Genomic DNA, 22,765 nt, shown 5'->3' with positions numbered 1-22,765 from the left:
CCTAGCAAATTTATCCTTTTTTCGAAGAGTGTATCGGAAGGATGCAGTTCGCTCGTTGGTAATGAAGGCCAATAAATGACAAAGATTCTTTAGAAGGATTTTTATATGTGGCAAAATAGGTACTGATCCTAAGAGGCTAAAAATATTTTTTCAAAATTCCTCGTTGTTTGCAACGAGAGTGAGAACTGATCAAAAGCCAGAAACATGTACTTTTCTTATGGAAGTATCTCGAGATACATGAAAGGAATATGGGTGTGGAGGATGTGTCATTGGATAGGTAATTGCATGTACGTTCGACGCAAATAGGTTCTTATTGGGTTTTAAATACATCTACTCCGGTATGAGCGGTTGAAAAAAAAATGGCAAAAATATGAAATGACGCAAGCGTTAAAAGCTCTCCCAGATAGTCAAAAGTTTTTTTTTTTTCAATTGCTCATATCAGTGTGGATGAATTTATAACCCTCGCAATAAGAATCTATTTGCCCGAAAGTACCTTGCAAATACCTTTGTAATGACGTCCATACGACCCTGCACCTTTCATGTATCCGGAGATACCTCCATAAGTGTGTGTTTTCGGTTTTCAATCAGTTCTCACTAGCAGTGGAAGCATCGAGGAATTTCGGAATCAGTACCTGTCTAGGCACTTATTAGTTACTCCTAAAATTCCCGGACATTCCTGATTGATTAATTGACTAATTGATTGACCTTAAAAACATATGAAAAAGTACTAAAAAGGTCATAAAAAGAACGAAGACATTTCGCTGTAATGTTGAAACGTGACGGAAAAATTAGGGAATTTTCGGGAATTTAATTCTCCTAAAAAAAATCTGTTGGTAGTTAACCCTATACGAAATGTAGCGAAAATTCGTTTTGCTTTGTTCAATCCTTACGACACTCACTCTTTTACGAAAAGAATATTTAAGCTAGCATTGACTTCAAAGAAAATCTTTTTCCTGTCGATGTACGAACAACGTTTTGTGCAAAGGACAACTGAAATTGACAAAATCCCAAATAAATCAATAAATACTTTGACGATGAAATTATCAAGTACTCTACCACCACAACTTGTGAGAAAAAATAAATATGAAATTTCATTCTCGCCTTAGATCTCTTACACCGACAAAAGTAAACATTTCAATGTTATCTGTGCTTAAGAAAATTGTCCGTATTTCAATTAGTCGGTGCACAAAAGGCAAACGCTAGCTTTTCTTTAAAATTATATCTGGACAACATAGTCTCTTTTTCGAGTCAGAAGATCATATTTTTCCTCTACTCAGTGGCGAAATATTAACAATAGTTATTAGGGCGTGTGCTGAAAAAGCATGTAGTGCTCGGTGGCAAATGAATATATAGAAACGGGAGATGTTACAGTAGCGAATTATAAGAAAAATGAAATTTTACTGATAAAGCTTCATTTTAAATAGGCTGACAATGTACACTTTTTTATAGTTTAATACCAAAAACATCGTAGGCCTATTCGAAACGGAACTAAATTTTCTTACAATTCGCTACTGTAACATGTCCCGTTTCTGTTTTTAACTATTATCAGATATCAAAGTTAAACTTTTAAAATATCAATTTATTCACTAACAAAGCGATTGAGAGCGGTTTATATAAACGATAATAACAATTGATCTTAGAATAAGTTAACAAAATGATGAGGAACAGATGAACGAACATCTTATCTTATTTATCGTTCACAGTTCCACGTTTGTTATCTGAATGATAAGTTCAGTACTCAGTAAATACCACACAATATTTTTCTCCTCTCAATAAAGCAACAATTATTTAATGGAACAATAACACATCCACCGCGTTATTATGTACCCTTTTATACTGCTATTCCGTGCGCAACTTGCAATAATTTTACAAAAACATCGGCCAACATAATGTTTACACAGAAATCGTAATGCTTACAAACTTTGCCGAAATAAAAGTTAATGAACGAAATGTCAGTAAATATTAGCTTTATTTGGTAACTTGACTTCATTTCGTATCAAAGTTTGGCGTAATTTTGCTTTTACTGCCGCAATGATCTGCGTAGCCTCCATAGGTTGTGTCGATTTCAATCTTTTTTATTAAGTGATCGCACGAGTTTATTTTAGAACTGAATACGAGCTTGCGCTGCTTTTTGAGTTTTCCGAAGTAGCCGTATTACAGCTATCACAAAAAAGATAAATTTACGCTGCAATTGCGCTACAGAGGAAAGTACCGTAAGAAAAATTTAAAACAAAAGATTTTCCGAAGCCGCATCTGATCTTTTCATGCAAAGCCGATCGTCGTTGAATTTATCTTTTTTGGGATATCTGTACGGATCTAACCGGAAAAAATCTACAGACGCTTTCACAACGTTTTTACTCTACACCAAAGCACCGACATACATATGTACATTTCAAACATATTGATGCTCCTATGTTTGTAGCTTGTTGAGGCTATAGTACAGATATCCCAAAAAAGATAAATTCAACGACGATCGGCTTTGTATGAAAAGCTCAGATGCGGCTTCGGAAAATCTTTTGTTTTAAATTTTTCTTACGGTACTTCTTACGCAATTGCAGCGTAAATTTATCTTTTTTGTGATAGCTGTATTTGACCATAATTTCACAGTTATCCGATAAGTTGTAAGAAGAATCCCCATCCGGTGTAGTGTATTTTTCTCAAAGGCCCTCACCTGATATGAAAATTGTAGAAAAAAAATTCCTTTACAAATGTAACAAATCTGTCTTTGTGGCAGATCATGAAAACAGACATTTTACAATGTAACGAATAGTCCAACGAATCCATTCAAACCAAAAAAGCAATAGTCGGCGACCTCTTGAATTTCAATTGGTCGACGTTTTCGCAAAGTACCTTATAAGACATTATTATGATACGATACATCCTATTTCAAAAATTTATGGATGTTTCGCAAGCTTAGATTTCGCTGTGAAAAATGTAGTACGGTGTGCACTTCACTGCCAGCTTCTATTGATATTTAGTTTAATTTCGTTGGTAGATCGGGAAAATATATTCCAGGGAAGGAATTTTTGGGTTTACCAATGGAATTTCTCCTTTTACAACATTTTTAAATCACTTTACCAATATTTTCATCAAACTGGTCCCGATTCGATGAAAATATTTGCAAATTGAGTTATTTATAACGCTCACCTCAAACTAAATAAAGCTAGAACCATCCTCCACTTGTCAGACACACGAGTCCTTCCAACATTTTTTTTTTATTTCGAACTTCATTTATTCACTCGGTACATCAAATTCTTCAAAAATTCATTAAATCATCAACAAAAAACTTCAAAATGAAAAACGAAATAAAAAAATTGAAAAAAGAAGAAAAATTGAAAGATTGAAAGACATCCTACTTCCTACACAAAAATGTGAACGTCTCAATAGTGCGAAAAACATAGTCTCATGGTATCAAATCCATGATCTTTTTAGGTGCAATGTGAGAGTACATTTTTCGAGGGGTAGATTATATTCGACCATTATTGTTTGTGGGACTAGAATTTTTCTATTTAAAAATATTTTAATTCTCATTGCATGAAAATATTGGTAATTGGAATTATTTTTAACGCTCAACTAAAAACTAATAACGTTACCATCCTTTTTTGAACCTTTGACTACTAATTAAATCTAAATTTCAAACACTGACCACACTCTTACTCCGACAGCAACGCAAATACGTTGAATTCCGATAATGAAGAGTGAAACAACAACGCAAATACGTTGAAAATGTAATCAAATTTACTTCAATGTATCTAAAAGTATGGTTCAATAGTTTCCCACTTCCTGGCATCCTAATTGGCTGCGAATGTCATCATAAAACAATCAAAATGTTGGACAATAGCTAATATGATCCGAGAACCACAAATAGTTTGATGAAGCGGACACAAATAACGACCTTTCCGCATTATATGTTAATGAATAATTATGTTCCCATATTGGCTCTCTCACTTGCTATAGAAGCGCATATTAATTGAATCAATTAAACTGCCATGCATTTGTTTTGGAATCACATATCTGAACGCCGAGCATCACATAATTCATTCAATTCTTTGCCATCATATGCACTTCTATTGATGGTGGAAAAACGTTGCAACAATGGCACGAAGTCATCATTTTGTTTGTGTGTAATTGACTTGTTGTGTACACAGCACATTGTACACATTAAAAATATGAAACCTTAGGGCTATGTAATTTGATTGTATTTTTGATTGGATAAACTTTGACGAACAACTATGTAAGCGTATAATGGGTAGAACAGAAGCTTCCACTTCCTGTACATTATAATATTTCCTTCCAATTTGAATAATGAAAAGTTGATAATGGAGGAAACAATATTTAAGAGGGTTTGCAATACACCCTTCACTAAAATGCAGCCTTAGTTTAGACGCTGAACACTATTTTCGATTGTGGAAATTGACATCACGACTACGGATCTTATTACTTAAGACGAATCTACACATGGCTAAATTGTTGCCTACATTTCCGGGCAAAATTTTTATTATTTTTATGATAATTTTGGATTCGTATTCTTTTTGGAAAAAGTACGACCATCGTTTGGTGTTAAAATTTTTTAGGTTTCAGTTAAAATTTTTTAGGTTTCAGTTAAAATTTAAATGTTTGTGGTGATGTAACCTCAGTCTGAGAAAACTCAATAATTCACGAATATTGACACATATTTTGAGTTTTCTCGGAGGTTGGTTACATCACCATAAACATTTAAATTTTTAGTGAAATCTAACACATTTTAACACCAAACGATGGTCGCACTTTTTCCAAAAAGGATGCGAGTCCAAAATTATCATCAAAATAATAATAATTTTGCCCGGAAATGTAGGCAACAATTTAGCCATGTGTAGATTCGTCTTAAGTGATTTCACATTTAAGTTTCCATGTATTACACCTACAAGTATACCGTATACCTCAAGTCTTCATAGTTCCGCAGCGTTCTGCTCGTATTCAAACATGGCGACTTTGATACCACTTATAGTTGTATAGATGCAGATTGCTTTATCTATAACTCAATTACTTTGCAAAATATTATAATCCATCAATAAATAGCGGTCAGTACACATCACTATAAAATGAAGCCTATATTTAGGCGTTGATTTTTTTTCTGCGATTGACCGTAGCCAGACAACATTTTGCATATAACAAGTAAAACGACAATTTCTAATTTTTTTTCTAAATTAGAATTTTTTCAAGAGAGTTGTCGTTTTAATCTCTAATGATGTCCCTACAGGTGATCATCGAAAATAGAATATTGCAACGTTCAAATGTAATCTACATTTGGGCGTATTATCTGATTGATTTTGGGAGTAATGCATTCTTCGCCGAAGCGTATACGACAAATGTTCATCGTAAATCTGAAATGTAGCCTACATTCAGGCGTTGGAGCAATATATGCGAAAATAAAATGTTTTACAACAAAACATCCTTTGAAAAAAGTGAAACATCAAGTCCTCTCCAAAATAGATTCATTTAGAAAAACGAACATGTACCTGTTCGTTGTAAGCGAGGTGGACAGCGAGCACTTTACAAACATTTTCTGTTTAAAATTGTACTTGAATCATCAAAAGCAACATTTTTCAGGGTAATATTAATTACTCTTTAAGCTACACGATGCACACTAAATACAGTTAAAATATAAAGTTATCTCGCAGATTTATCGATCTGTAATGTTTGTGTTCCATGAACGAAACACTGCGTTTGGTCGGTGTCTTTTTTTACTCTGTCGCGTACAGCTTTAGTCGTTTTTTTTTTGCGAAATAGCAAAGGGATATGGATAACCTTGAAACATGGACTGTGAACAAGTAGTAATGAAAGAGAGAATTCTAGCTTTGATGATGGCTATTTTATGAACTTATTTTTAGATTTCGTTATCACCCGTAGAAGTTTGAGTGCATAAAAAGTTGTCACAATCGATGATTTTTCGTTTCTTTTTTCAATATCAAATACGTAACACATGACATTGTCTGAACTCCAATTTTATTATCCGAATTGAACGCACACGTAACAAAAATGTTTCATCTTTTTTCGAAGCATATGCAAGGTTTCGATGCAATTTAAGAAAAATATGAAAATAAAAATTTCGTCGGAAATTGAGGTAAAACGTGGAAAACTATTAACGAAAACAATTCCTTTATGATATCTTTCAAATCAAAAACACTTTTATCTGGTTCTCCGAGGCGTAATGATGTGCTCTACTTGTTTACTTTTTTAAAAGAAAAGAAATTTTCCCATGCAACCTTCACCTATATCAGGTTAAAATTGAATTTTTTACAACGAAAAAAGAAAAATCAGAAACAATTTCCTATTCTCTTTTTCCGAGATAATTTTTTTCTGGAAGTTGATTAAAATTTTGATTATAATTTTCGTAGAAAAATAGAAAAATGAAACAACTGCTTTAATACACCCCCGGATAGTTACGTCTAATGAATGTGAACCATTTTTAATCAAAATATGCGAATCAGACTGGAGGGGCAAACCACTCTAAGACTTGGAACAGGTCATATATCCTCAAATCTGGACCTCAAATTCAAATCGAGCGGAAAATATCTGAACTTAACTGTTATAAATTTACCTGAAATCAAAAGAAAGTCGAAGGTATACATGATTTACCTGAATCTCTATTGTTTTTTAGATTTCAGGTAAATTCAGGTCAGATAAAAATTTTCAATTCAGGGTCAGCTCTAATCAGGTTCAGGGCGATCTGACATGTTCCGAGCCTTAAATCGCTCATAACAGTTGCAAAGAGCTGCATGTGAAAAAAGAGTTGCATCAACGTTTATTTGAGTTACGAATCCAGGCCGCCGATCAAACTTTATTTTGTCGTAGAGATGATCGGTTAGACGATTTTTTTTTAGTTTTTTGAAATCCGACTGCCCGCTCAATGAAACTGGGTAGTGTTTTATAGGGAGACTTTTGGAAAGTCGCTATCTCTACTTCGCACAGAATGAATCCCATTAACGAATTTATCATTTCTATTACAGGTTCACGTTGGCGCGTTGTCGATTCACTATGAAGCCTTAAGTGTCGAGGCGTCCAAACAAACAACAGCTGAAGAAATTGTTTCTTGCATCGTAGAACGTCTGAGCTTGCCGGTAAGATGAGGAATGAATGAACGTGGGATGGACTCTAAAATTTCATCGAACTTTTTCTTTTCCGTCGTACAGGGAAACAATTATGAATTAGCTGAAGTTGCTGGCGAATGTAAGGAACGACGACTGGCGCCCGACGAGAAACCCGTATCTGTGATGCTTTTATGGCCAATGCATTCAGAGAGAGATTTTCATAGGTAAAACATTGCCGGAATCATTTTTTACCATTGACCATATTTGTGCTAATTGTCCGCATGTCTATCTCGGTGTAGATTTTATTTGAGAGAGTCACAAAACGATGTACCATGGATAGATAGTTATGGAATTGATCCGCAGATGTTTAGAGATTTTATACCATTCCTATTGCAACCGGAGAATCGTGAATATCCCGACTTGTGTCAATTGCCTGGTAATACCCATTCGGTTTTTTGTTTCATTGACTAAATTTAACACCCAACATTGTCTCACTTAAGATTTGAACGAATCAACGCTGCTGGAAAATCTCCAGCAACGGTTCGAAGCGGGCCACATATACACCTATGTCGGTAGCATACTAATAGCAGTCAATCCATTCAAATTTCATCCGATCTACAATCCAAAATATGTTCGTTTATACCAAAATCAGCGAGTTGGTCCCATTTTGCCGCCGCATATTTTTGCTATTGCCGACAATGCATACTATTGTATGTTGAAAGAGAAACGAAATCAATGTGTTGTGATAAGTGGTGAAAGTGGTTCGGGAAAAACGGAGAGTACCAATTTCTTGTTACATCATTTGACCGCATTGTCACAAAAGGGTTCGCATGGTAGCGGCGTTGAGCAGACAATATTAAGTGCTGGACCGGTATTGGAAGCATTTGGTAATGCGAAAACGGCTCACAACAATAATTCCAGTCGATTTGGAAAGTTTATACAGGTGAGAACAGTCTCGTCAAGGGCTCATCGCCTAGATGGCTAGGATATTTTGTTGTTTATTAGTCAACTTCATTGCTAATGCAAAACATTTCTACCCAATCAGGTCAACTACAGAGAAAATGGAATGGTACAGGGAGCGGTGGTTCAAAAGTATTTACTGGAAAAGAGTCGTATCGTATCGCAAGTATGACTGCAGCTAATTGTTTTTAATCAAAAATCATTCCAACTCACACCTCATTTTCCCATGAAAAATCGCAGGGTCCATACGAACGAAATTACCACGTCTTCTATTATCTACTCTCCGGCGCCACCGACCAAGAACGCGACATACTCCACTTGCTGCCTGCCGACAAATATTGTTATTTAAATGCCAAAAATTTAACTTTAGAAAATTGTGATGAAAAATACGAATTTTCGCGACTGAAACAGAGCATGGAAATGGTTGGTTTTTCGGCGGAAAAACAGCGTCGCTTATTCAACGTTTTGTCGGCGGTATTGCTATTAGGAAATGTAGAATTTTTCCCGAAAAAATCCACCTACCATGTGAGTTGCATCGCATATTTTGACTTTAAAACTGTGAGACTTATCCTCGATCACATTTTTTCCCTTAGCATGACGAAAGTGTACAGGTGCGAAATCATGTGGTAGTCGGCATCATATCGGAGTTGCTAAAAGTTAAACAGGACACTCTGCTGGCAGCGTTAACCTCGAAACGTGTAAAAGCTAGTGGTGAAACGCTGATCATGCAATATAAATTGCCGGAAGCTATAGCCGCTAGAGATGCTCTGGCCAAATGTTTATATGGAGCATTGTTCGATTGGATCGTTTTGCAAGTGAACCATGCTCTGCTAAACAAAGACCAGGCTATACACACCGGACATTCGATTGGTGTCTTAGATATATTTGGATTTGAAGATTTCGGATCGCAAAATAGTTTTGAACAATTGTGTGTAAGTTGAACGATCCGAGAGTTATTTCGTCACCGCTGGCTCATGATTTTTATGAAATTTATTTTCTTTCCTCTCTTTATCAGATTAACTACGCAAACGAACACCTTCAGTACTATTTCAATTTGGTAAGAGAGATTGGTGGCGGTTTTCGATGAACGAAATTAATGTTTGTCTCCTTACAGCACGTTTTCAAGTATGAGCAAAATGAATATAAAAAGGAGGGCATCAAGTGGCGAGACATAGATTTTATGGACAATTCGGGATGTTTGCAATTGTTTGAAGTGAAACCGACCGGCTTGTTATGCATACTGGATGATTTATGCAAGTGAGTTATCCGTTCAGTTTGGTAGCAATTCGTTACTGAGACTGAGACTTAAAGGGGAAGGCTTATCTCTCCACTATACGTTCTTCACACGGCGAGCTTGAACAATTCTAAATAAACTTGTCAAGTATGTTGGGTTTCTCATTAGATGTAGTTTAAGGACCACCTCAGGATACAACATAAAAAATCAGAACGAAAAGCGCTTTTTGAAAATTCAAAATTTTTGACCCGGTTTTAAGTACCTTCTGCTCAGACTACACAACATTATGTCAACCATAAGCTGTAGTTTCAAAAGATAGTTTGATCATCTTTCAAATGACACCAAACTGTCGGTTCCAGAGTCATTCAGTACGACAAAATCTGAAGAGAAATCCAATATGCACGACAGGTCTATTCAAATTCAGTCAAATCCGTGATCAACGTCCATTTCTCTTGAATTTAAAATTTCAACGCCAAATTCTTCGTCTGAACAACTGAACTAGTTAAAATTGAAAAATTCCCTGCATGGTGAGCTCAGCCGTCTAATATTTGCATTTCAATTTTTTTCTGCATTAGTTTTCCCGGTGCCACCAACGAGACGTTACTCCAAAAATTCAACAGTGTTCATAAGGATAGTCAATTCTACGAAAAACCGCAAAAGAAGGAAAACGCTTTCATAATCCGTCACTATGCCGGAAAGGTGAAATATCAGGTACGATCATGAAACTACACTGAATGAACTGATTCAACATTGAAAAACGAATCTTTGTTTCACCCTAAACAGGTCACGGAAATGCGAGAGAAAAATCTCGACCTCATGCGACAGGACATCGTGAGTGTGTTGAAAAATTCCAGTATGGCATTCGTTCGCGAATTGGTTGGCGCCGATCCGGTGGCTGTGTTCCGATGGGCTATTATTCGGGCATTTTTTCGTGGTTATTTTGCATTCCGGACGGCTGGCGTCAAACATCGCAAAGAGCGAACGGATCAATCGCTTACTAAATTGCCTGGCAAAAATCGATTCAAACCGCATAATGATCTGATACTCAGGTATGTTAAATCAGTAAAAACTTTGACGAAAATAAATTCTTCTGTTCGTTTATTGTTGATCAAATCTGGAAGCTCATACTTGTAACTCATTCGAATCTCTACATCCATATGAACATCCAAACATAGCACAATATTTCTCCAGTCGATTAACCAACTCATTAGTAGAACAGAACCACATCCATGTCATTCATTAAAACCATAAAGCGACCAGTGAGCTCTAACGCTTTACTTAATTGCGTACCAGCACATTGCACAATTTATTGAAGCTCACGCTCAGCTCATAATTGCGATGATTTGATAGATAGACGAGGAAAACCATCGACTCTACCAAAGAGAAATTCTATTTCAATGGAATTGCAGAATCTTGAACACTTAACTCGATTGGAATCCGCAAAATCAAAAGCTAGAAAGCCTTCTGCATACATTTTAGCATTAGACGTATCTCAAGTCCATTGAACATTTAGTTGGAAAACTAGCACCATGGAGTGCAATTATAATGAGGGATTCTATTGCAAAACAGCCGACCGAAATCGGACGCATTTTCCAGTGGAATTTTTTATGAGTGCCTAGAAAGGTATTCGACCCAAGAAGCCAAAACCACTTTTAAAAAAATTCGTTGATGCTTGTGTGGCTCGTGTGAGGTGATCAAAAACTGAAAACTTACACTTTTCTTACAGAAATTTCCCCTAGCTACACGAGCCGTACAGGCTGTCATTAGAATTACACTTTTCTTACGGAAATTTCTTGAGGAACCCGAAACGCACATTGTCGGGTGGGGTGTCATTAGAAAGGTAATGGCATGTACTTTCAGCGGAAGTAGAGTCTTACGGAAGTTTGCTACCATCTACGATGTGATATAACCACTTAAACATTCAAACGTCTCATATTTCATCGTTGATGCTTCCAAATCCCCATAAAACCCAATTCTCCCCGGAAGAACATGCAATTACCTTTCTAATGACACCCCACACGACCTTGTTCGTATCGAGTGCTTCGAGTACTTTCTATAAGAAAAGTTCAAATTTTCAGTTTTTGATCACCTCACACTGACCACACAAGCGTCGAGGCAATCGTTAAGTGTTTTTGACTTCTAGGGTCGGATACCTTTCCAAGCACACATAAAACATTCCACTGAAAAATGCGTCCGATTTCGGTCGGCTGTTTTTTCAAAAGAATCCTCAATGTCCAGTGTACCCGAGTAAAAATAAAAGTTTCAGAAGGTCGAAAAAACGTATACCCACGGTCTCAAATCTATGATCTTTTCACCAGAGAAGATTTACCTTCCTAGGACAATTTCTAGCTCGTAGCTCCAAGCACAACTTCAGTCACAATTTTCCACTTCAATTGTGTTTCAGACCCCTCTGTTAGGCTATAACTAACTGACTAATTAATCAACGACTTGTGCTAATTCTAACCGATGATGATGCATTTGAATTAATTTTATTCTTTGTTGTGGACCTTTTAGCCATCTAGTGACAGTGTCATCAGTAAACCTAACCATATATAGAATTGCGTAAGTGACACTAACCGAAGACATTTTTAGTGTTCTTTTTACTCGTTCTATTTAGTTGTGAGTTAAAATGTATTACACTGAATGCTGAAAAGTTGTTGATGTGTAATGCATGTTCAATGTGCATTTTAAACCCCGTTTAAATTTCAGTTTTCATTTATTATCGTTCTGACCTTCTTGCATGAATTAAAAAAGAAAATATTTTTTCCCCAATTTTCTTCCATTTTTTTTTCTGTTTGTCAATGTGCTCATAACTGTTTCTTCACATGAAAATTTAAATAAAAAGTAAACGCGTGAATAGTACACCAAACGACACAACGACGACATTTGCTCAATACCAACTCAACGTACAACCAAATAAAAGTCCACGAAAATCCTGGTCCAGTATCGCGTACAATAATAAAAATTTCCCCGACGGAAAACTGGGCTACGAACTGCAATCGTTAACATCGAACGTTTTGACTAGCAACAACAGCAAATTGTTTGGCAAAGGTGCAATGAAATTCGAACGCCCCGGTCAAGATGTTATGGCCCGAGCGTCACAGATTGTGCAGTAAGATTATGCTTATTAAATGCTTGCCTTTTCCACATTTTAATTGAATCATTGAAAAATATCAAATTCGTTCGTTTTTCTTATTGTTCTTGTTTGCATGATACTTTCTAATGAATTAGTTCAATTAATTGGACTGCCTAAACTAACGAAAAAAAATTTCCCCTTAATTTGAACCAGAAAAAATAAATCATTTCGTCCGCGCGAACGTCCCAAGAAGGGATTAAAGAATTTGCAAACCGTCAAAACATTGACAGCCGGACAAAATTTATCGAATCAATCGACGGTGAAAACGCGAAAGCAACCACTTACCGTAACAGCACAATTCCAGAATTCGTTGACCGCCCTGATGGACACACTGAATCAGGTACGACGACTCTCCGACTAAATTGCGACAGAATTTCGGTTTTAATTTTCTGAATTTTCGCTCTCAGGCAAATCCATTTTTCATCAGATGCATCAAGTCTAATCCGTATAAGATTCCGAATAAGTTTGACGAGCCGACCGTAATACGACAGGTAAGACACTGCACGTTTACAATTTTCGACATATTACGATGGCATTCACATCACAATGTTCCTATTATTCAGCTACGTTATACGGGAATGCTTGAAACGGTTCGGATTCGCCGTGCCGGATACAACGTTCGTCTCACTTATGAGGAATTCATTCAATTGTATCGAATATTACTGCCGAAAGGTCTAGTCAGTTCACAAAAGGATGTGCGTGATTTCATGAACACAATGGATCTGAACAAACAACACTATCAGCTAGGTGAGTATTTGAGAACGTTGTTGCTTTTCTCGACGTGGTTAAACCATTGCTCTTCTCACAATCATTCAGGTACTTCAAAGATTTACATGCGAGAATCTCAGAAAATTCGCTTAGATGTGCGATTGCACACCAAAATCATCGACAGTATCATTCGAATTCAATTGTGGTTTCGCGGTATATTGCAAAGGCGTAAATTTACGACACATCGATCGGCTGCCATTACCATTCAGTCGTATTGGCGGATGTATGTGGCTCAGAAGCAATATCAACTGAAGAAAAGTCAAGTGGATGCTGTGGTATTGATTCAAGCGACGTGGCGAATGTTTGTGACAAGAAAATGGTTCAATCGATTGCGTAAAGGCGTTGTTATTGTGCAGGCACACATTCGTGGGAAATTAGCGAGAATAAATTTCAACAAGGCACACAGACAGGTGAGTCGATTTCGTTATGGTCTCGGGTTCTACGTTGCTAATCACACCGTTGTATTGCAGAAAGTACTTAAGGAACGAAACAAACTACGTCCGACACAAAGTTTACCTGCCCACGAGCGATCAATCGATGCCGGCTTCGATCGTTCCATTAACATTCCATATCACAGTTTCGACGCAGACATTCACAATCCGTCAAAATTAATTCCGTACGCCAATCGTGTCAATGACAGTCTAAACGATTTTTCATTGCTGCAACAACGGCACGTTTTGCATCGGGCGGAAAATCAATTCCGAACGTTAATCATCAATTCAGCAGCAACCAATAGCAACAAAGATCCATTTCAAAGTTCGACCAGTCTGCCGCATCACGACTATCAGAATTTGAATTTCGCCAACGTTGACTTGAATCAAGCGAAGCGATCGGGTGATGAAACAGTGGTGGATAGTCGCAGCTCAAGATTTTACGATGTGGAACGTGCAACCAAGCATTACTATGATGATATCGAGACGAGCAAACGGTGAGTGTTTTACAATTTTATTTCAAGAGGGTATGTTGTCACGTCAGTCACTACCAAACTTCATTCTTCATAGAGGTGACGGCCTGAAACGACCATTGTTCATTCCATTACTAACAATATCAACATTTACGAGTTCATATCTCTCTTATACAGATACGATCAATCAGCAAAGACTCCAGTACGTCGAGTCGACTCTGGTCCAGCCGCCGATTCACTACGATTCGATTCATCCGCTTACAAATATCCAATGAGCAATGTTGACGTAGTGTTGGTTAACACAGCGCAATCATCAGATCAAAATAAGTCACGAGCATCGGCTCCAGCGACAGCGACTCCATCAAAATCACGTCGTGATTTAGTTAGTCTCAGTACTGGTGACGAATTGAATTCAAATTACCAGCATCATAACTACCAGAATTTAGCGATGAAGACAAGTCCACAGCATTCGGCTTCGTCACAAAACTATGCTCAATTCGGCAAAGGACACCCGCCCAGCGATGATGTTTCGGGAAAGATTCCAGCGTACACAAATACCCCGAAAGGTCTGAAACATTTCTGTTTTGTGCTTCGGGACGTTTCATTTAATGAGAAATTTTGATTTTATTCAGGCAAAGCAGCTGCTTTGTTAGGTACAATATCCGAGGACAAACATACGAGGGTCGACAATATCATATCCAAAGCCCGTCGCACAGTCAAATCGAATCTCAGCGATGAATTCGTTGTATCCACATCGCAGCCGCATCATCATCTACTGTCCCGCCAGAGTCCAGTTACCAGCGACTCACTACGACGACGCAATTCGGATCCGAGTGCAAAAATCACATTACTGGATGTTAACCGTGGCAATGACATGTACCAATCCAGTACTCACATCAACATTGCGGGACATCGATTCCGCAAGGCGGCACGAATTGGCAAAGCGGAAAAATGCGCCAGCTGTCAGGAGAGTGATGCATTTGTCAACGAAGGTCATCGGTGTTTGGATTGCAAGGTTTTAGTGCATACGAAGTGCATCCAAAACGGTGGCGTCAAAACGTTACAGTGTGAAGCGAAACGTTCGAAGCGATTGCGGAAAAATATTGACAAATCGACGCCAAATTCTAAGTATTCCGGAACACGCGAATACACCGACTCGACGGATAAAATCATCAGCGATGCTAAAGAGTTACAGCTAATGCAAGACTTTATAACGCAAAAGATTTGCAAAATGGACAACGACTGTGGCAAACCGTCAGAAGTGGATCGGGTGTTCAAGCAGGCATTGCGGGAATTCAAAGACAATCTGGTGGCACAATACAGTGTGGCGCATAAACAGAACTCGGATACTTTGAACATTAAGTATCGGGATTTGATTGCAAATTTTGAGCATGTGATGGAAACGTGTTGCGGCCGAAAGGATGATTTCCCGCTGACAATGGGTGTTAATGCATTTCGTGGTTTTTTGAACGAGTTCATGAATTCTAGGGAAACGGACAAACCGAAAGCGAAAAGGAAAAAGGAGAAGAAGAGGAAAGTGGACGAGCATACCAACTACAATGGTAAGTTCTTAGTTCTCTGTTGTTATAACATATCATCAGTAGCACAACGTCATCGGATGATTTCATATTTGTGTAATTATTACATTTGTAACTGAGTTTGCTGGTTCCACTGTGCTTTCTTGACTTCTCGAGGTAAATTCCTTTACGTGATGCGGTAATGTAAATAGCGCTTCGGGTCGGGCCATAACCTGAATTTGGTCGACCCGAATCTGACCCGAACCTAAGCTTTTACTTTCGGGTTTGACCCGAACATGACTAGAACCTGAAATGTCAGGGTGGATCAGTTCGGGTTCCTGAAAGTTTCAGATTCGGGTTGAATCCGAAATCGAAAATTCTAGGTTCAGGTCAAGTTCGGGTCGAACCAAAAATCTTAGTTCAGATTCGGGTCGAAATGAGGTTCGAGTTCCAGTCAGACCGAACCCGACCCGTTCAGAGAATTAATCACAAGGTTCGACGTTAGCATATCTTATCCTATATAATGTCGAAAAAATCGAATTTGTTGGTTCCGGAAATTGAACCCATGATAGTCAATAGAGCAAGTGCGCGTTTCATAAAAATATTTTGACGATTTTGTCTTTCTAGGTCACACATTTCAACTTACAATCATTAACATTCCAACTGCTTGCGAGATTTGTCAATTATTTTTACTTTGGCCAATCGAACGTGGACTGGTATGTTGACAAAATGATAAATGTGGTCACAGTCGATAGTTTTCATTTTTATTATCAATCTAGGTCTGCCAAAACTGTCGTCTGACGTGTCACAAAAAGTGTTACCAAAAAACACACACCTGCAACAAAGTGTCCAGTCCATCCAATAATAATACATCGCACACGGCAATACTTAATTCCACACTATTCGGTGTGCCATTGACCAATCTGTGCACGGCCGAGGGTGGCGTTAAGATTCCCGTCAAAATCGAACAATTGATAACGAAAATCGAAATGCACGGATTGTATGCCGAAGGAATTTATCGTAAAAGTGGTGTCAATTCGAAAATCAAAGAATTGAAAACGAAAATGTCTGAAGCGACTGCTTCGTCGGAATTGGATTATGAATCGTATAATGTGCATGTGTTGGCCAATGTGCTAAAATCATTTCTACGCGAAATGCCCGAACCATTGCTGAGCTTCGATCGATACGACGATTTTTTGCGTGCCAGTGAACTATCTGAAACGGCTGATCGAATATCCACTCTAATGTCATTGATAAAGAAATTGCCGACATCGCATCACGCGCTACTGGAACGATTAGTTTTTCATTTAGCACTGGTTGCACAACGTGAACAATTCAATCGAATGTCGGCCAGTTCATTAGCTATCGTCTTTGCACCGTGTGTGCTCCGAACGAATCGCCAGATTCCGGCACAGGATAGTCTGAACGATATTGGCCGGCAGACGAAGTGTATCGAAACGTTGATAACGCAAAAAATGATGAATGTGAAGAGTACATTAGCTGACATTGATACACTAGACACTGCCGCCCATACAGCCACGACACGTCTGAGCACGTTACGCAGTTCTAAAGTTTTTACACCGGAAGAGATGCCACCACGACCACCAAACATCGAATCGGAAACGGAAGAAATGCTGTTGGAGGATCATATCGAGGAGATCAAAAAGGAAAAGGCAATGCTAACGTCAACGCTTCCCAGCCTAGCACGAGCCAGTTCCGACGACGATCTACTCTCTACCGATATGGATGGCGAAGGCGGTAGCTTAGACGATCTGAGTAGTGGTCGATGTGATCGGGATAGTCAATTTGTAGGCGATGAAAGACATTTTTTGAAAGACAGCATTGATTCATCGATTGGCAGTTTGGGTGATAATGTTAGTCGGAGAACAATCGAAAGCGATTCCATAGCTAAAGATGATGTCGATATGTCTGAACCGGTTGCGGTTAGTTACAATTTACGTGATCAAAACATTGATTTCGTTCCGCCAACGCGTAATAACGCTAAAAATAACGACCGCGATGCATTTATAAAGAACAGCTACTCGGTTCCGAAATCCCATGCTTCGGGCACATCATCAGCGTCCATGTCGTCAGCCCGATTGATACTAAGCCAAGACAATTTACAGTTTTCAGTCCAAAGTGGCGTTGATCGGCCGAAATTGATGGCCGTTCGAAGTATGTCAACGTATGATGCGTCGTCGGTGAAACCAGTTGTATTAGATAGTGCGATTGAATTGAGCGGTAATGGTGCCAGTAAGGATAATAGAAATAACAATCGGAATCCGAAACGACGCGGTAGCATGGACGATGAACCAATCATGGTGTGATTTAGTTGTAAGACAATTTCAAGTCGTGTGATGAAGAGATAAATGGAGGGTGAGTCTGTTTTTTTAAAAGAAAAATATTTTTGTTTAATGGTTCGTCCAATTGCGAATTGCCTCTTGATGTTTTTGTTATTCCTTTTCGAAACGAAAATTATAAGATTGTTTGATGACAACAAGAAGAAATGATTGTTGTTCAATTGAGAACTTTGTACAGCTCAACATTCACTGATTCGGGCAACTTTGCGCTTTGTAAATGAATTAATTGTGTCGTAAAACTTGGATTCGCTAAATGCTTTTAAAATGTTCGGTTTTCCCGAAGCTTACCGGGAAATGATTCTCTATTTCGGGCGACGTCTTGGCTTTCGATTAAATTAGATGCATATCCCTTAGTGACCGTTGTACACTTGAGTAAGGAAGTAAGGTTCATTTAGAATGAAGCAGAAAAATGTCCCAATGGATCCTCAGTTCGTTTTGCGTAAAATATTCGAACACATCATGTCCAGAACGGTCACTGCCAATCTCTCGAAAATAATTGTCGGTTAACCTTTCTTGAATGAAAGTGTTTTCTGGCGACAGTTGAAAATGATCTGCTTTTTGGGCCCACCACTTCACTGTTTTAATGTTGGTCAACTTTAATACACAAGCAATGACTAAAGATTAGGTCCGGACTGGCCATACTGGGCGAACGAACCCGATCTGCCGTTTACTCTTTACATGCAGCTCGGTCAGAGCCGTTCAGATAATATCCAACCAAACATGTGTTCCATTTAACACAGGCTACATGAACAACATTTGTTTCCAAGCTGAACTCGTTGCTCATAAATTTAGTCACATAGAGCATTCCTAGGACACGCGAAAATAATGTCGTCGAAATGGCTTTGTTTAGAAAGTTCAGCGACACTACTATTCGAATTCAATTTTCGTATACAGAATTCTAGAATTATTCTTCTCAAAATTCAGTCACGAGAGGAAAGGATTTTCCAATACATTTTTTTATATGCGAAGTGAGTGAATTTTAGAATTTTTCTCGTTAGTATTTCTGCCCTCAGCATGAAAAGTTGTATACGCAATAATGCATCTGTAGTGGAGTTTGACTTTAGGCACTTTCGCTTGTCGCCCTCACTTCGTTCGGACTACATCTCATGAGATTGCCTAAAACATACTGCCCACAACAGATTATCTGAGATACGTAAATAACTATTGTATCGGTTTTGGACGAATTATTTTAGGCACTTTCACAAGTTCAAGATTTAAACCAGAGAAAATGCCTTAAAAATCGTCCAAAACCAATACCATTTTCACCACTCGATGCAAAGCGAAGCGCAGTTGACATCAAAATAAATTCCTTGACTGAAAATTTCAAAAAAAAATTTTTTTTTTCTTTCGATTGATTTGCAGAACGGATTATATGAAATTTATTTGCTTATTAACATCCCAGCCAGGCAAATGAATTTCTGGTTTCTGTTCTACAAAGTGGACTAAATGAAAAGATTAACCAAACAAATTATTTTTGCTAACCGTATTCGGACCGACAGGTGATTTTTTTACTAAGGCATTCGTTAGAGTAGAAAGCAGTAAAAGGAATTTCGATCAAAAAAATAATAATTTCTTTTTTCTAAATCAATTTATCAATTGGATACAATTGTTTTTTTTTTTCTTGAGTATGTAATGTACTAGTCTAGCCGATAATTTGTTGAAAATAATATTTTTTTATTATTTTAAATATTTAAGTAAATTGTTGTAGTTATAAAAATAAATAAAAATTAAAAAATGCAATTGTCTAACACTAATCATTGAAATTAAAAATAAATAAAAAAAAATTAAAAAATTATTTGTTTATAAATATGTAAAAGTTAAATAAATAAAATTGAAAAATTGTTAAATATTTTAAATATAAATAAAAAGTTCTTGTGTATTATATGATATACTCTAAAATGAATAAAAGGAATAAGCCGGAAAAAATAAGAAATAAAAAAAACCGGAATCATTTTATAATGCCAACCGGGTGGGATGAGGAAAACGAAAAAAAAATTAAATTGAATTCAATATGTTTCATTAAATGGAGATTATTGTTCTGAATATATAAATATATTTAAACTGAGAAGCAATTTATAAATTAATTAAAATAAATAAAAAAAGGAAAATAAATAACAAAAAATTGTTCTGATATATAACAAATAAACCAACAACATAAAATGGAAATTAAATAAATAAAAAATATTCTTAATGTTTTAAGTGTTACTAAATATTGGAACAGAAGAACTGGCACGGTGTTTAAATGACAACTAAATAAATAAAAAGAAAAAAGATCTAACTAATTACAAATTTACAGTTTCTTTTCCAAATCCATTCATATTTTCGTATACATTTTTATTTCTAATTATTACTGAATATATTTGAATACGCACTTTGTCCTGCTTTGCTAAACATTGTGTGAATACCGGCACACTATTCAGAACAGACAAAACATTAGGTGGCATCATTTATTTTGTTGATTAAAATTCCAGCCAAAAATTTAAGCTCTAAAGTATTCCACACATAGTTTGGAACTGGTGAATGAATGAAGACTGTTAATAAAAAGACTTTTCGCAACAAGTGACAAAAAGTAGGACCTTCCGTTGTCTTTATTGCGAAAAACGTTGTATACAACTCGGTGATAAATGATTTTTTAGGCACACGATGTGTATTGCCTTGCGGTCTCGAGTGACAATCCACACATCTAGTGCCTAAAAAAGCATTTATCACTCGGTTGCATAAATAACTATTATGTACTGTAGTACGCGGTTATTCATTTTGGGTTACTAAATATTCATTCAATAAATATGTAAAGTTGCTACAGTAGATAAAATCGTGTTCCTCACTTGTATCTAAATTCTAATATACGTGCACACGTGTTTCCAAACTCGGCTTCGTCTTGACGTTTTTCACATCTATTGCACAAAGTTTACATGCAGGTCCATGTAATGAAATGGTTGTTTATGACATCGAGAACAAAGTACTTTAGTTGGCTCTAGATGTGTAATTATGACATGAGGCCGCACACATCTTGAGCCTAATAAATTACTTTGCATCGTACAACGATTTATGTAAGAGAGACGTATAAAGATTGCAAAGGCACATTATGATGCTGAGTTGCATAAATGGGCCATTATCTACTGCAGTGCGATCAAATGCGTAAATTAAAATTCAAATTCACGCCGTAAGTGTGCCTAAAATTTGAATTTCAAGTGAACGAGTCGATGAAAAGTTAAACCGAAAAATACATTTCAACGCTTCCTTGTATGAAAATGATGCTGCGTTAGAAATTAATTTTGAATTTCGACCGCACTTACATATTTACGCACCAGCGCGTTTTTGATCGCTTCACATCGCTTGACAATTATCGCATCTTTTGCACAAAATTTGCATTTAAGCATATATTAGGAAAATACAATTAGGAATTAGGCTTTGATAAGTGACTATGTGTCCGGGAAAAGCGACAGGACCGAACAGGCTCGAATATGCCCTTGGGGGCTACCGACTACATACTACTCGATTCGACATACGTCTATCTAATAACACGGATTCGTTGTTGATGTGCTGAATGCTTAGCGATTCAGCCACATATAAAATTGATGACTTAGTCATCTGGTGGTTGAAAGTTCAGCAAATGAAGATACATTGCACTTCGTATCTATAGAAGAATCAACCCAAGTCTTTTATGTGTTGCTTATGAAGGTTTGAATAAACAATTTCATTCACAAATCCAAAGGCCCTTCCATCGATGTCATCTAATGATACAACTTGGATAAGGTTTTGTATATCACACTTTTAAAAATAAATGAGTGAAGCATTACCGTGCTAAGTAGATTCAAATAAGCGAAAAACAGTTCAGTATTGAAAACGAATTCACACAATTTTGAATGAATAATTCGGTTTTTAATTTTTGTTCTTCTATACTATATCCAATAACAACGACTTACTAAATTTACTTGTACATTTTTATATTTAGAAAAGAAATGGTGACTATCGACGAAACAATAATTTAATTTTTTTGCATTCTTTTTTGTAATCCTTATCGTTTTTAAAGTATAATCTAAATTTTGGGAACACGAAAGCTAATTTTAATTAAATAAAAAAAAATTAAAATAAAACTAAACAAAAGAAGAAAGATAAAAGATTGCTTGGCAATAAAATTTGTTATATTTTTTGTGAATTTACCAGTAGAAATGTGTATTTTTATGATCAATGAATTTGAAAACAATTTTAAATTTTACTTAAAGACATATAAATGTTAACGTTTTCAAATCGTTGTCTTAAATATTAATTTTCTCACGTCCATGAATGATTTATTTTTTTTTTCTATCAAATTGGGTTAATGAATCAGACAAAGTAAGAAATCTCGAAATTAAAACTATTTTTGTATTTGTTTTTCATCCGATCTAAAGTATTTATTTATCCCTTTTTAATCACCCATCCTTAACCATATGTGTAACCACATTAAAAAAGAAAAATCAAAACATAAAAAAAACATAGAGAAACCACCTTAAAATATATTAAATAGTAACAGCAAACAAAATCAAATTGTTGATCGTTCTGTTTGTTAACAATGCATTTAATTTGAAAAAACATAAAAGACGAAAAATGTGTGAAAAAAATGAAATTTTAATTTGAAATTTTTCTTTTTTTTTACTTTACAGAGAATAATTCAAATAATTTGAATTAAAAAAAAAAATTTAATTAAATTGAACAAAAAATGAATAAATTATAATTAATTATAAACGAGATATTATACTCCTTGTGAACATCATACTCTTCCATTTTTTTTTTATTACTATTGTGTATCATTTCGTTAATTTTTAATAAATAAATT

General features: G+C 36.4%; 1 protein-coding gene and 1 long non-coding RNA gene across 9 annotated transcripts in view; one reads left to right on the top strand and one right to left on the bottom strand.

Annotated features, from left to right (window-relative positions):
* Positions 1 to 18,092, top strand: part of LOC119066232 (unconventional myosin-IXa-like) — a 32,429-nt gene extending 14,337 nt beyond the window's left edge. For 3 of the 7 annotated variants that reach the window (XM_037168573.1, XM_037168555.1, XM_037168563.1), the window contains exons 3-24: positions 6,990 to 7,100; positions 7,173 to 7,294; positions 7,370 to 7,506; positions 7,571 to 8,013; positions 8,116 to 8,196; positions 8,271 to 8,555; positions 8,624 to 8,962; positions 9,046 to 9,087; positions 9,145 to 9,287; positions 9,840 to 9,975; positions 10,048 to 10,313; positions 11,779 to 11,826; positions 12,125 to 12,376; positions 12,554 to 12,740; positions 12,808 to 12,891; positions 12,964 to 13,147; positions 13,217 to 13,578; positions 13,639 to 14,096; positions 14,250 to 14,638; positions 14,705 to 15,634; positions 16,217 to 16,305; positions 16,369 to 18,092. In XM_037168573.1, the coding sequence (XP_037024468.1) occupies positions 6,990 to 7,100; positions 7,173 to 7,294; positions 7,370 to 7,506; positions 7,571 to 8,013; positions 8,116 to 8,196; positions 8,271 to 8,555; positions 8,624 to 8,962; positions 9,046 to 9,087; positions 9,145 to 9,287; positions 9,840 to 9,975; positions 10,048 to 10,313; positions 11,779 to 11,826; positions 12,125 to 12,376; positions 12,554 to 12,740; positions 12,808 to 12,891; positions 12,964 to 13,147; positions 13,217 to 13,578; positions 13,639 to 14,096; positions 14,250 to 14,638; positions 14,705 to 15,634; positions 16,217 to 16,305; positions 16,369 to 17,916 (6,636 nt within the window). In that variant the 3' untranslated portion in view covers positions 17,917 to 18,092. Of the gene's footprint in view, positions 1 to 6,989; positions 7,101 to 7,172; positions 7,295 to 7,369; positions 7,507 to 7,570; positions 8,014 to 8,115; positions 8,197 to 8,270; positions 8,556 to 8,623; positions 8,963 to 9,045; positions 9,088 to 9,144; positions 9,288 to 9,839; positions 9,976 to 10,047; positions 10,314 to 11,778; positions 11,827 to 12,109; positions 12,377 to 12,553; positions 12,741 to 12,807; positions 12,892 to 12,963; positions 13,148 to 13,216; positions 13,579 to 13,638; positions 14,097 to 14,249; positions 14,639 to 14,704; positions 15,635 to 16,216; positions 16,306 to 16,368 lie in introns of all 7 variants that reach the window. The other 4 variants (XM_037168591.1, XM_037168582.1, XM_037168602.1 and 1 more) reach the window with 4 other exon arrangements.
* Positions 9,393 to 20,678, bottom strand: LOC119066311. 2 transcript variants are annotated; one of them, XR_005085733.1, is made up of 3 exons: positions 20,497 to 20,678; positions 18,842 to 18,847; positions 9,393 to 9,403 (listed from the first exon to the last, which is right to left on the bottom strand). It is a non-coding gene; the product is annotated as an uncharacterized LOC119066311 (long non-coding RNA). The 2 variants fall into 2 exon arrangements; XR_005085732.1 differs by lacking the exons at positions 9,393 to 9,403; positions 18,842 to 18,847 and adding exons at positions 11,746 to 11,758; positions 19,051 to 19,052 and having other exon boundaries at positions 20,497 to 20,645.
* Positions 20,679 to 22,765: the final 2,087 nt, after the last annotated feature.

Source organism: Bradysia coprophila, chromosome II, assembly GCF_014529535.1.
Source record: "Bradysia coprophila strain Holo2 chromosome II, BU_Bcop_v1, whole genome shotgun sequence".
Taxonomy (NCBI): domain Eukaryota; kingdom Metazoa; phylum Arthropoda; class Insecta; order Diptera; family Sciaridae; genus Bradysia; species Bradysia coprophila.
Note: the sequence above shows the minus strand (reverse complement) of the source record. Positions and strands in the feature narration are given on the sequence as shown.